Source organism: Balaenoptera ricei, chromosome 1, assembly GCF_028023285.1.
Source record: "Balaenoptera ricei isolate mBalRic1 chromosome 1, mBalRic1.hap2, whole genome shotgun sequence".
In the NCBI taxonomy this organism is placed as follows: domain Eukaryota; kingdom Metazoa; phylum Chordata; class Mammalia; order Artiodactyla; family Balaenopteridae; genus Balaenoptera; species Balaenoptera ricei.
Genome location: NC_082639.1, coordinates 21,901,892 through 21,916,124, shown reverse-complemented (window position 1 = coordinate 21,916,124; position 14,233 = coordinate 21,901,892). Strand labels below are relative to the sequence as shown.

Below are 14,233 nucleotides of genomic sequence, written 5' to 3'. Positions count from 1 at the left end.
GTGAAAATAATATGTATTCTGAAATTTATGTTGCCATTGTGTGATGAGCAGAGAGGACTTCAGTCATGTCTCAATCAGATGAAATGGCACTGTAACTGAAAGCCTCATTGTGTTTTCTGGAGTGTGTTATCAATGCCGTGGGTCGGTGGGGTTTGCTAACAATGCAGTGAGCTAGAATGGTCAGAAGGAAGTGAGGCAAGAATCAAGTTGCTGCTCTGTGTCCACCACAAAAATCTCTGTCCTTTAATTGGGAAAATAAATAAACCTGAGATAATTAGAGCAAAAAGTGAACACTGGCACTGAACAGATACCATGCCAGGCACTTTGAGGTTAATTTTTCACAAGTAGGTCCTACAGAGAAGAGCCATTTGAATTCTTGTTCGCAGATTGGTTTGATTTCACCTTTTTCTTTTCTTTTCCCTCTTTCTCCCTTCCAGAAAGAATTGTGTGAATGTTTTGATCACTACAACCCAACTGGTTCCAGCTCTGGCCAAGGTTCTCCTTTATGGGCTAGGAGAAATATTTCCTATTGAAAACATCTACAGTGCTACCAAAATTGGTACAGTTTCAATTCTGTTTCTTGTCAACTAGCCTTACAATAATACTTGCTACTTAGGATGTGCTTATTATTTACCAGTTCCTCAGTTAGACACTTTATATATACATATATCTATAATCCTCACAGCATTCTTCTCCTGACATTACTGATGGGGCAGTTCAGGCTTATCAGTTATGTAGTTTGCTCAAGACTTCACAGCTAGTAAGTTACATAAACAGGATTCGAATCCAGGTCTGTCGGACTTAAAATTTATCATGCTCTTTTCTTTTATAATATTTGAAAGAACATAATACCTAGTTTAGAAATCCACTATGCCTCATTTCAAATTCCTCTTTCACAGAGAGTGTACTGTAATGTAGTATAATCAAAAAAGCACTAGATTAAAAATCAAGGACTAAGATATATACTTTAAAATGGTTAAATCCCTCACACTCGTTAGGATAGCTGCTATCAAAAAAAAAAAAAATAACAAAATAACAAGAGTTGGCACGGATGTGGAGAATTTGGAACCCTTGTGCACTTCTGGTGGGATTGTAAAATGGTGCAGCCACTGTGAAAAACGGTATAGCGGTTCCTCAAAAATTAAAAATAGAACTATCACATGATCCAGCAATCCCACTTCTGGGTATATATCCAAAAGAATCCAAAGCAGATCTCAAAGAAATATTTGCACACCTATGTTCATAGCAGCATTATTCATAGTAGCCAAGAGGTGGAAGCAACCCAACTGTCCATCAAATGAATAGATAAACAAAATGTGGTAATACATACAGTGGGATATTAGTCAACCTTAAAAAGGAAGGAAATCCTGTCATATGCTTACTATATGTATGAACCTTGAAGACATTATGCTAAGTGAAGTAAGCCAATCACAGAAAAGACAAATACTGTATGTTTCCACTCATGTATAAGGTACCTAGAGTAGTCAGATTCATAGAAACAGAAAATAGAATGGTGGTTAATAGGAGCTTGGGGAGAGGGGAAATAGGGAGTTATTGCTTAATGGGTATAGAATTTCAGTTTTGTAAGATGAAAAGTTCTGGAGAACTATTGCACAACAGTGTGAGTATACTTAATATTATTGAAACGTATATTTTTAAATGGTTAGGATGGTAAATTTCATGTTATGTGTTTTTTTACCATACTTTTTTGAAAAGGAAAAACAAAAACAAACAACTAAGGACTAGGATAGAGTCCTAACTCCCCCACTTATTCGCTCTTAGGGAAATTACTGTATCTCCTGAGCCTCAGTTTTCTCATATAAGATGAAAAACTACCAGAGAGGTTTTGAAAATCAAATGAGACTGTGTATGTGAAGATATTTTTTATCCCCTAAAAATGTATTCAGTTCTAAGTACATGAAATAGTAAGTACTCGATAAATATTTGCTGAATTGATTAATGAATTGGCACCAGATTTATATAAAACCAACTTGCTCGGCTGAGAAGGCAGCAGAATGTGTCACTCTAATCTTATGTGCTGTACATGGTCCGGGAAAAGAGGACTATGACCGCTATCTCCTTACCCCTCCAGACCCTTTAGTCTGTGCCTACAGTTCCTACTTCCCTACTGCAGCCAAGGAGACAGTCCTCATTTGAAGATAAGCTGTAGTTATCTACTAGATTAAAAAATGTCAGGCATTGCCAAAGCACTCAGAATATAGCAGTGACAAAATCCTCTGTCCTCATGGAACTTACCTTCAGTCAGTGGTGCTCGGATAATTGGGTGATCCATACGGGGGGAAAAAAGCAGATTCTGTATTCCTTCTTTATGCTATTTGCAAAAATAAACTCCAGGTGGATAAAAAATTTACCATGAAAAGCAAAACATTAATTTTTAGAAGAGAAAATAGAAAAGTATCTGTATGACCTTAAGGTAGGGAGGGATCTCATTTAAGAGACCCCAAAAATAGTACTTAAAAAAAAAAAACAAAAAAATGATCATTTTGATTGCGTGACGCTTTTAATTTTATATACAGTGAAAGATGACATAAAGTGACAAGACAAGTCACAGACTGGGAGAAGATACTTGCAATACATTTACTTGTTGATTAGTGTACAGAATCTATAAAGAACTCCTGCAGATCAATAAGCAACAGACAACATAATTTTTAAAAGTAGGCACAAACCTTGGAGCAGCCAATTTGCAGAAAAGGTAACCCAAATTGTTAGTAAACATATATGAAAAGTTTTTTAACCTCACCAATTAAGGATCTGCAAATTAAGGAAATGCAAATTAAAATGTGATGCCTTTCTCGTCTATTAGATTGACAAAAATTTAAGTCTGACAGTGCCAAACTTTGTCAAGGAAATGAGAACTTACTCTGCTAGTGGGATTGAAAATGGATATAACTTTTTGGAAAACAGTTTGTCAATGTTTAGTAAAGTTTGAGATGTGCATAACCCTATGACCAAGCAAATCTACTTTTAGATATTTATACTCGAGAGCAGGGGTCTCAGACTATAACCCACGTACCAAATTCTGCCCACTGCCTGTTTTTAGAAAGTTTTATTGAAACAGAGCCATGCCTAATCATTTCCATAGCTGCCTTCACACTACAGTAGCACAGTTGAATAATTGCAACAGAGATCATATGACCTGCAAAGCTTGAAATATGCCAGCTCCTTCCCTTGAGTTATTCTCATTTGCACAAGGAGATATGTGCAAGGATTTTTTTTTTTTTGATGCAGCCTTGTTCATAGTAGAAAATAATTAGAAACAGCACGTGAACCTGTCTATGAACAGAAAATAGAATAGTCAAACAATGGAATACTGTATAGCAGCAAAAGTGAATGAACTGGGGCTTCCCTGGTGGCGCAGTGGTTAAGAATCCACCTGCCAATGCAGGGGACATGGGATCGAGCCCTGGTCTGGGAAGATCCCACATGCCACGGAGCAGCTAAGCCCGTGCACCACAACTACTGAGGCCCACGCATCTAGAGCCCATGCTCCACAACAAGAGAAGCCACCGCAGTGAGAAGCCCACGCACCGCACCGAAGAGTAGCCCCTGCTCACCGCAACTAGAGAAAGCCCGTGTGCAGCAACGAAGACCCAGCGCAGCTAAAAATAAATTAATTAATTTTCAAAAAAAAAGGTGAATGAACTAAAACTACATATATCCCTAAGGATTAGTATTAAAAACAATGCTGAACACAAAAAACACATTACAAATAGTATGTACAGTATATAATTTATATAAAGGTAAAAAATGTTCACAATAATAGCCATACATTGTTTATGGATACACGCTCAGGAAGAGAAAGGAGGAGGAAGAATGTCATCAAGTAGGGGTAAATAGAAAACTTCAAATAAATCTGTACGATCTGATTTTTATATTTTTTTTATCTAAAGCAACTCTAAAGTGTTAAGATTTGATAAAGCTGGGTTGGTGGTAGCTATATAGGCATTTATTTTTTATTGTTCTTTTTTGTATGGTTGAATTATTTCATTTACAAGGGCTTTGATGGGGGAGATACATCTGTAACCCCCCTTCAGATTTTGCTACTGCTGCCCCTGCTTTACTATGCATTTTCTAAGAACTCAGAGCACTCGCTAACCTTCCCACACCTGAAAGGTAGATTTCTGTGGTGCTTGATACTGCATCCTGGCACTCAGAGGCTCATCAAACTAATGGACATGATTTTATTCCTTCTGACAGTAAGTGTGCTTATTTGGTGATTTTCTCATTTCCTCCAGAGCTAATTAGCAGAGCTACAGTGGTACCTGGCGCCATGGTAACCACAGTGAGAGGCTTGAGGCTTTCCTTTACAGAACTATGAGATGAGAGCAGGGAAAGGAAATGTTTGTTCCGTTCCTCTGAAATGGTTTCAGAATTGCAGTTCTCTTAATGGACACTCTGTGATCTGGAATTAAAGAGAATTCTCAAAATCATTTCTGAAAATGTCCGAAGTCTTTTTTAAAATTTATTTATTTATTTATTTATTTTTGGCTGCGTTGGGTCTTCGTTGCTGCGCGCAGGCTTTCTCTAGTTGCAACGAGTGAGGGCTACTCTTTGTTGCAGAGCATGGGCTCTGGGCGCGCGGGCTTCAGTAGTTGTGGCTCGTGGGCTCAGTAGTTGTGGCACGCGGGCTCTAGAACACAGGCTCAGTAGTTGTGGTGCACGGGCTTAGTTGCTCTGCGGCATGTGGGATCTTCCCAGACCAGGGCTCGAACCCGTGTCCCCTGCATTGGCAGGCGTATTCTTAACCACTGTGCCACCAGGGAAGCCCAGAAGTCTTTCTGATAGAGGAAACCCAAGAACCTAATCTTCTCCAAAGGCTTGGTTGGTCTCGCAGTTACAGCTTCTATCGCTTGACATTTGGTAAGCTGCGTAGTCTTTGGTTTTATCCTCCTGAACAGGAAAGCTCATCTCTAGGATTGTTTTGAAAGTATAAAATGGAAGCAGTGTATTTACCAGCTGTATTGGAATTATTTTTTCATATGGCTACTTCTTTACCCTGAGCTGTTAATAACTCACTCTTAATCCTTTTAGAGGAAACATTCCTAATTGTATTTCTTCCTTGATCATTGCAGGCCAGGACAATGAAAACATCTTTATGTCCCTGTCTTCTAAATATGAGACATTCCCTTTGTTGGGTCTTAGGGGAAATTTCTAAAATCCTACTGACTTAAAACTTTTTTCTATAAATCATAAATTAGACTGTGGGTCTAGCAGAGGTTGGCTTAGGTAAGGACCTAATGGTTGGAATGGAATTAGACAGACAACTCTTTAACACTTAATAAGAACATGTTAAGAACTCATTATTAGTTGAATTATTTAATGTTTAAATTGGGGCTCAAGGCATAGAGTAGAGCGCTCCATCCCCTTAATCATTTGTGAAATTAAAATGTATTTACTTAGCAAACATGGATTGAATGCTTGATATGAACGTAAGGTGTGACAATGCTATTATAAAATGGTAGCACTGAAAGGGACCTAAGTGCACCTAAGCCAAGCCTTGTATTAAGAGTGGGAGACTGAAGCCCCAAGTGGACTAGTGTCTGGTCCAGGTTTGAGGTGCCACCTGGGCTAGGCATGTCATAGACTTGCAGTTGCTTAGATGTACCAGTCAGGACTTCTGAGTATGGGTGTAAAGATTCTTGTCAGTTATGATGTAGTCATCTTAGATTTGTGTATTTCTATATTTGTATATTTATTACAACAGTTTTCCAGCAGATGGCATTCAAGTGCCTTGAAGAAGAGGCACCTTTTTCTTATTCACACAGGAACGCTGGTGCTCAGTCACTGAATCTGGCAAGAAGATAGGATGAGAAAGTTAATGGAGCAGGATATAAAAAGGAAGCAGAGTTAGCGCCTTGCTTAACTGAAGAAGGTGGCAGAAGCAGGGAAATAAAGCGTAAGAGATGGTGAAGGAAGAGCAAGAGAAATAATTTTCTTTTTATTTACTTATGCAAGTACAGTGTCTTTGCCATAGCAGTATTATGTGTGCATGTTTAGGTGTTGGTTCCAGGTAGGATTTGAATTTTGATACATTGCCGTGTTTCTAAGAGCTGTCTGCAGTGGATTTAAATCACCCATTTCCCAAGGTTAATGTCATTGATACAGGATCTCAGTTGCAGTTACACAGTATAATAGGAGATTCCAGATGTGACAGATACTGCTGCCATATTCATTGGTACTCTGAGACTCCTCCCCTCCTGAAAGACATAAGGCCCAGGACTAGGACTGTTTCTGGGAAATGTAGAGTTGGAAGGAAATGGCTGTTTTTTCCTAATTACTAACCGGAAATCGGGGACTTCCACTTTTTTCTTACGCTAACGGTTTCCCCTCAAAAATCGTCCTTTTGTCATGGCACAATGACCAGAGCCTAGACTCTGGAGTCAGAGGCTCAGAGTCTAGCTACTAGCTTGTTTGTGATCTGGGGCAAGTCACTAATCCTTTGGGTTCATTTCCATCTATCAGAGTAGGGGATGGGACCCATCTCACCTGATTATTTTGAGAATTAAGTGAAGGAACACTTTGAAACTGCTTTGTATGCTGTAAAGTACAGGAGCTGTGGAAGAGGGAGGGAGTGTGCACAGCTCTCATACTGTGTTTATAGAAACATCCCACACTAAGATCTTAGGTACTTCACCCTCAGTGTGAAAGTTAAAATAAGAACCTAGAGAGCACAGTGCCTAGAAGTCTGTTGTGTGAATGGCACAATTTCACACATTCTTTGGGCAGAGGGCCTGTTGGATCTCTAGCTACCACCCCTGCTCCCCACCAAGCAAACCACATGGGCTGCCCTGATTCTGTCTAAGCACAGGCAGGTGAACCTAGCAGCAGCCCTTTTCTTTGGTATTGAAAAAAAGAAAGGGAGGAATGTCCTAATAGGAAATTTCTTTTTCTCATCAGGTAAGGAGAGCTGCTTCGAGAGAATTGTGTCGAGGTTTGGAAAGAAAGTCACATATGTAGTGATTGGAGATGGACGAGATGAAGAAATCGCAGCCAAACAGGTAACCATGGCAAAGTAAATAGTCTATATGGGAATACATTGAGCAATTAGAAAAATGGTAAAACTCAGAAATCATAGTCATCTGTTGTGCATTTACAGTGTTTTCCCTTCCTCCTCTTCCTCTCCCATTTTTCTTTTTTTTTTTTTTTTTTGGTTATTTTTCTTTTAAAAGAAAGAAAGAGGGTCATTTTTTTCCCCATGCAGAGTTTTCCCTGTAAGTTGTTAGATCCTCCCCTTCTCTCTCCTCCCTGCCGCTCTAAAATCTTAAAATCTTTGAGCCCTGCTACAAGGACGCCCATCATTAAACCTGACGTGGGCCCCATCTTCCATCTTCGTCTTAGAGGTCAATGCTTTCTCAAGAGCGTGAGACTTTACCACTAAAGGCCAATCATTCAGACTTTTCCAGGCTTCAGAGTCTCAAAAAACCAGTGCGATGAATTGGGAGTTGTTTAGAGAAAGTCCTTCCTGCTCCTGAGCCCTGGAAAGATTATTCTGATGTTAACCTCCTTGCTGTGCAGGTCCCAACCCCAGGTCATCCCTTTTTAATACAGGAAACAGTAGATTTAAAAAGTCTTGGCTATGGAGTCTAAAATCAGACAGTTCACATCTCATCCATTTACTAGCTGTGTGCCTTTGGACAATTTACTTATCCTCTTTGAGAATCTTCATCTGCTAAATGGACCTACAGAAGTTCCTTCCCTCTCTACCCCAGTTTTCTTCCAGCAACTCTGTTTCTTAGACTTGAAGGCAGTGGGTTGCCAACTAGAACCATCTGTCCTGATTTTCTCCATCTAGTTAAAACACAAACCTTCAGCAGCTGTTAATGAACTGTTAGATCGGTAATCAGTGGCATTATTACCTCATTATGTTTTCATTTGCCACTTTATGTAGCAATTCAAGGATTTTTTTTTTTTTTAATGTGTTATCTCCAAAGCTTTAATTCTAAAGTGCTTGTTGCCCTCTGGGGAAGACACTAGTGGATGTAGGCATCAGTGCTTCTTGGTCTGAAGAAGAAAGGAGTGGGGGAGATAGAAGAACAACTCAAGTCATGATCAGACTTTGTGTCTCTAAGCAGATGCTTCTAGTCATCTGCCACAGAGTGCACCCATTGGAAAATGCCTTAGATCTCAGTCTCCTCCCTCTGAGGGATCTTTTCTGCACCCTCTGTGACAGAAGACTTTCTAGTCCTTGCTTGAATACACCTAAGGGTGAGGAGACTGCTTCCCAGGTATCCTGTTCCACTGTGGGGTCATCCAGGCTCTTAGGATGTTCCTCCTTCCATTGAACTAAAATTTCTGTTTTGTATCCTGGTCCTAATCTGGCACTTCTGAGCACAACATAACAAGTCTGCTTCCTCTTCAGTATATTCAAGGCCTTTTAAATATTATGTGTGAGCAGCAGGCTTGAAAAAGCACTGAGCTACATGCCAAAAGAACTGTGTTCTAGGACTTTCAGTATTCCAGGTAACTTGCAACCAGTCTGAACAAAATGATTAGTAAAGCTAATTTCCGTCAGCTTTATAGAACATGGTTTCCAACACTCATGTTTTTCAAAGCCCTTCTTTAAAATATGGCTTCCAGAACGGCACACAGTATTCTGGATATAACTCTGATCACATAATATAGTGGGATTATTATTTTCTAGGTCTCTATGTTCTTCATCTTGGTCATGGACAAGACTTGGGCTTTGCAGCTCTGAACCTTATAGAAAATAGACTATCCATAAAAAAATGTAATACTATATTAATACTGATTTCTTACGTGGGTCATTTTATTTGATCCTGAGGATCGTACACAGTAGCTAGAACAGAGTTACCACTGAAACCTAATAAAAATCTCTCACGTCTGTAAGTGTCTTGTAGTATACATATGTCCCTATACACATGACTTACTTGATCCGTATGACAGTCTTATGAGGTGGGCAGGAGTAAGGAGGGTTACCAAGCACTTTGGGGAGAGGTCTGTGGGGGAAGGGGTGTGGGTAAATATAAGCTCCCAAAAGAAGTTGGGTTAACCAGTTCCCCTCCCTCCTCCCCCTTCCAGCACAACATGCCCTTCTGGAGGATCACAAACCACGGAGACCTGGTGTCCCTCCACCAGGCTTTGGAGCTTGATTTTCTCTAAGAACTGGAATGAAGAGCCTTCCCCGCGAGCTCCTTTTCACTCCTGAAAGGAGCTAGAGACCGGAACCAACTGGGAACTCTTTCTCCATGGAATGCTGGCGAGAACACAATCAAAACCAACAGCTGCAAGAGATGAAGCTTATTTTTGCTAAGAGCGAGCTGCAGCCCCGTGTTCATCCTCGCGTAGGAGCGGAAGACAGTTGGATTGAGAGAACGATAGACTCACCGCAGCTACAGTGCTTTTAATTCTTCTGGGTTTTGTTTTGTTTTATTTTGTTTCAAAATAAATGAAGAAAAAGAAAAGGAAATTCTTGGGGCAGACTTGCACTCTGCGTCCATGACCAGATTGAGAACTGCCATTAACTTGTGGTGATAGGATAAATGCAGCAGACTTTTATAATAACATCTCTTGCAGTCTTTGTAATCTCCTTAGCTGTAGAACATATTCCCAGTGAATGTATATGTTATTTTTATAGGTAAGGGTCTGGTCTCTGAAGCAGGTTCCCCCCCTCTTTCTAGCAAGAGCGGGGCGTGTAAAGTTTCCTTGGGAAATCGCACCTGAAATATCTGAGATACCTCTCTGTGGCAGTAGCGCCTCCTCAGCTGCTCCAGTGGTCTGCTCTCAAGGGTGGGCGCCTTCCTGCTCCTCCATCTCCTGGTTGGCTGAACTGTGAGGCCTGGGACACTGATTAACTTTAGACTTTGCTGTTTCCCATCCTAGAAGCCTTAGTCCCCTTTCCAGTCCCTCTCCCCTTTCACCAAATGGCACAACCCTAGAAACTCCTTCTCTTAGACAGTAAATTGTAAGCCTTCAGCTTGACTCTTAGTCAAAGAGTATGTCCCAAGGGGCTTACCTCCAAACTGGAGAGAAGAACTAAGGCTTCTTAGGAATTTCCACTTCTTTGGCTCTTGAAACAAGAAGATTCCACCTTTTCCTCCTGCAGAGAAGCACCCTTCCCCAACACATGCTCACCTCTACAGCGCCCTCGCCCTTTTTAGTCATCCGTGCTGGGCTCTTGGCCCTTTCCTGCCCTCTGTACCTCATGTCCACCCCCATGCAGCTCTGGCCAGTCCCCAGGCTTTGGACCCAAGTAGTCAAATCAAGTCTGAGAAAAGGTTCATAATCACATTTTGGCCAAAACTACGAAGGGATTTGACTTTCTTTGAATCCTTTAAGCCCTGTGAAAGGTGTTCTGGACACATATTTACCCAGATCTCAGCCTGAAACTGAAGAACAGATTGCCATGATCACAACCCAGTTTTCCCATGGAATACCCTTCCCGCTTCTCAAATCCCATTCTAAAATGGGAAACCAGAAGGCCAGAAACACTTTCCTGATTTAGATGAGGTGGTAGACCCCCTACTCCATGCCTGAAAACTCAAATCTTGGGCCAAATGCAGGAACATCTCTCAACCTGACTTCTGGGAGGATCGGCGGGTGCCCAGGCACTGGTCGCAGCCTTCAGTCCAGCTGTGTGTGTGGATGCCCCATCCCTCCGAGACTGGCCTGGGCATCTGCTCAGGCAGAATAAACTTCCGTAGAGCTGAAGAAGTTCGGCCTCCTCCAGGTTGCACAGAGAGAGGTGATTTTATAAGCACCTCAGAGAGGTGCAGTCTGGGTCCTTAGTAGGAGGCATCCTTGACCAACCGCAGCTATAAATGCTTGTACTCAGAGATTCTGCATATCCATTTTCAGAGATGTTGCAGCACAAAGGGGTCAGATTCCTTCCAAAGCCAGATCACCCAGAGAAAGGCTGGTATACACACATTCCCTCAGAACTGATGGAGAAAGTGCTTCATGACTCAGTTTTAGAGAAGATGTGTTTGGAGAGGAGCTCAAGTCAGTGCTCATTACTTAGCTGCCTCTTTGGCCTGTTTCCTTTGGACGGGAAATACAAAGTCTGAGGCAGACCTTCTCGGTCTGAGTTCAGCATAGTTGCCCAGATGCTGCTCTGCCTTGCTTGGTAATTTATCTTAGAGTGCTCTAGGGTGGGTCTGTACTTCCAGGCCCCAAGCCCTCCCCGTACTGGCAGTAGAGCTGTTGGTTTCTTGCCCTGGACATAGGCCACCCTGTTGGTGCTGTGCTTCAGGCTGATGAGGCTGCAGAGCGGTACCCACGTCGTGCACACAGGTCCGCACACACACACTTCCCTCTCCCTGCCCACTGGGAGAAGCTCTTTATTCCTAGAATATGACTTGGACTCCTTTTTCGATGGCCTTTTCCCTCCTGCTCTGACTGCACGGCTTAGGTCTTTGCAAAAGGAACTTGAAATTGGCTAAGAGAGGTGAGGAAGCTCTCTGAGCAGTGCCGCCTTTGCTCTTTTCTGGTTGTTTAGAGGGTAGACAGGAAATGGAGCTTCCTGGCTCCTCTTTGCCAAAATGAATTGTTCAGGGAACCCAGTGCTCTTCTTGGACCCTGTGTTTTCCTCTTCCCCAGCACAGAGGTCTGGAGAGGAAAATAAGTAGGCAGCACCACAAGCTCTTGGAGGCTGAGGTCGAAAGGATACTGTGGGTCCTTTCGTCAAGGGGGAAGCCCTCTTTACTAGAAAGAGTCCCCATGGAATAAGCCACATGATGAGTCCTTTTCCCAGCTGGGCACCGTGGGTTCTGTAAGATGGGTCTGCACATTTCGTGGTGAGAGCTAGGCCGTCTCTAGTAGGGAATCTGGAGTTGTCAGCTGTGTCCTGGGTTTAAGAGGTGGCTTTACTTTCGAATGTAAAACTGACTGTGCCTTAGCGTCACCCTGTCCGGTGCCCCTGGGGCAGCTGGTGGTGTCCAGGAGAATGGATGCCTGCTCCAGATTTAGATGCCTACTTGGGCTTTTATTTGGTTTGGGGTATCCCTGTCTTCTGCTCTGCAAGTTGGGGGAGCAAAGCTAGTGTCCCAGGAGACTTGTGCCACAGCTTGTTCGCAGTTTACACAAACTTGTTCGCGTTAAGGCTCCAAGCAGAATCTGATTGGCAAACTCCAGCTGCAGTATATGGAGCTTCTAGATGTTCACTACCTTGAATGGGTGTCAGTGCCACTGAACCATGGGGGAGAGGAGTCGAGCGGCAGAGCCACGCTCTCCCTCTTCCTGGGACAGCAGTGGTCTAAGCCAAGGGCTGGTGAGCTTGGGGCCTTCCTCTCCTCGCTGCTGCAGGAAGGGGGCAGTTAGGACCCCTCTTAAGCAGGCTTCTGTTTCTTACCACTAACTTGGCTTCCTTTTTCATCCAGAAGTTGGAATTCCCCAAATACCCTGTAGAGGCCAAATCTGAATTCTGAGATTTTGAAATATCTTAAACCACGAGAGAAAGTCTAGTTCTGTCCCACCTCTGAGCAGCAGGCCCTCTGTCCTTTCCTCTCCTCTGAGTCAGACAGCTCTAGCAAGCAAGGTTACTTGGCTAGTTCCTAATGCACTGATGGGAGCCATCCCATTAAGGACGACTTCTACTCAAAACATGACCCTCTGGACTTCAGATGCCTCATTTAGCAGGAAAAGGCACTGATTAGATATATTTATGTGACTGCGGGCATTTGTGGCTGTAGAGTCCTTGACCATAATGTTATATGTAATGGGAACTATCTTATAAACTTGAAAAAATAAAGTTTTTATTTTCTATATGGTTTGCTCCTGTGTCTTTTCTGAGTAGGATCAGCCCAGTTGCCCAGCTGAGTAGGCTTCTAACTAGGGCTTCATAAAAAATCAGAAGAGCTCATTAGAAAGATGGCACCCTTTCAGTAACTGAGTCATTAATTTCACGAAAAGAAACAAACAAACAAACCATTTGGTATAAATAAATGAGAAAATAAACTAAATATTTTAAAATAATTTGCAAGGGAAAGTTTATTTCTTAATTGTTTCTAAAATACATCACTTTTCAAAGTTTAGGACTGGAACACCAAGAGATTTCATTTGCTGTCAAATGTGCTGAAATTTAATTATTAAAAAAATCAACACCTTGCTGTGGTGAGCTTAAAATGCAAAAGCAATAAAACTGACAAATTGATATCAAACTGTTTGATTTGGCTTGTTTTCATGTTACATCAACTACTTTTTTCATTTCTTTAGATGTGAGTCTGACTGTTCATTGGTCTGGAAAACAGTCAGGAATCCTTTTGCCTTTTATTCCAGTAGAGATTAGAATTGGGTTCTAGCTTCCAAGTACCATACATGTCAGACTATAAGATGTATTTTTCCCCAAATTAATTCCCCCCAGAAAAGAGGGGGGTTGCCTTGTATTCTGAGGCATTAAATCTTTTCATCAGAAGATGCACATTTTGAGCCACAATATAGTTGAAGCAAACTTGTTAATCGGTCAGAAGTACAGGTATCAGAGTGTTACTAGTTTTTAAGCCCAAAGAGTAAACGTCTCCATCTCCCCCCTCCAATAGGTATAACATCTGCACGTTTCTCAAGAACCTTTCCGGTGGCAGGTTAAAATGAGCAAATCAAGAGCTTTTTTTTTTTTTTTTAATTAATTAATTAATTAATTTTTGGCTGTGTTGGATCTTCATTTCTTTTTTTTTTTTTTTTTATTTATTTATTTATTTATTTATTTATTTATGACTGTGTTGAGTCTTCGTTTCTGTGCAAGGGCTTTCTCTAGTTGTGGCAAGTGGGGACCACTCTTCATCGCGGTGCGCGGGCCTGTCACCATCGCGGCCTCTCTTGTTGCGGAGCACAGGCTCCAGACGCGCAGGCTCAGTAATTGTGGCTCACGGGCCCAGTTGCTCCGTGGCATGTGGGATCTTCCCAGACCAGGGCTCGAACCCGTGTCCCCTGCATTGGCAGGCAGATTCTCAACCACTGCGCCACCAGGGAAGCCCTGGATCTTCATTTCTGTGCGAGGGCTTTCTCTAGTTGCGGCAAGCGGGGGCCACTCCTCATCGCGGTGCGCGGGCCTCTCACTATCGCGGCCTCTCTTGTTGCGGAGCACAGGCTCCAGACGCGCAGGCTCAGTAGTTGTGGCTCACGGGCCCAGTCGCTCCGCGGCATGTGGGATCTTCCCAGACCAGGGCTCGAACCCGTGTCCCCTGCATCAGCAGGCAGACTCTCAACCACTGCGCCACCAGGGAAGCCCAAGAGCTTTTTTATTCTTCAAAAACAAGTT

General features: G+C 42.4%; 1 protein-coding gene across 10 annotated transcripts in view; it reads left to right on the top strand.

Annotated features, from left to right (window-relative positions):
* Positions 1-12,741, top strand: part of EYA3 (EYA transcriptional coactivator and phosphatase 3) — a 100,641-nt gene extending 87,900 nt beyond the window's left edge. For all 10 annotated transcript variants that reach the window (XM_059916570.1, XM_059916579.1, XM_059916588.1 and 7 more), the window contains 3 exons: positions 438-559; positions 6,919-7,019; positions 9,061-12,741. In XM_059916570.1, the coding sequence (XP_059772553.1) occupies positions 438-559; positions 6,919-7,019; positions 9,061-9,141 (304 nt within the window). In that variant the 3' untranslated portion in view covers positions 9,142-12,741. The remainder of the gene's footprint in view (positions 1-437; positions 560-6,918; positions 7,020-9,060) is intronic.
* Positions 12,742-14,233: the final 1,492 nt, after the last annotated feature.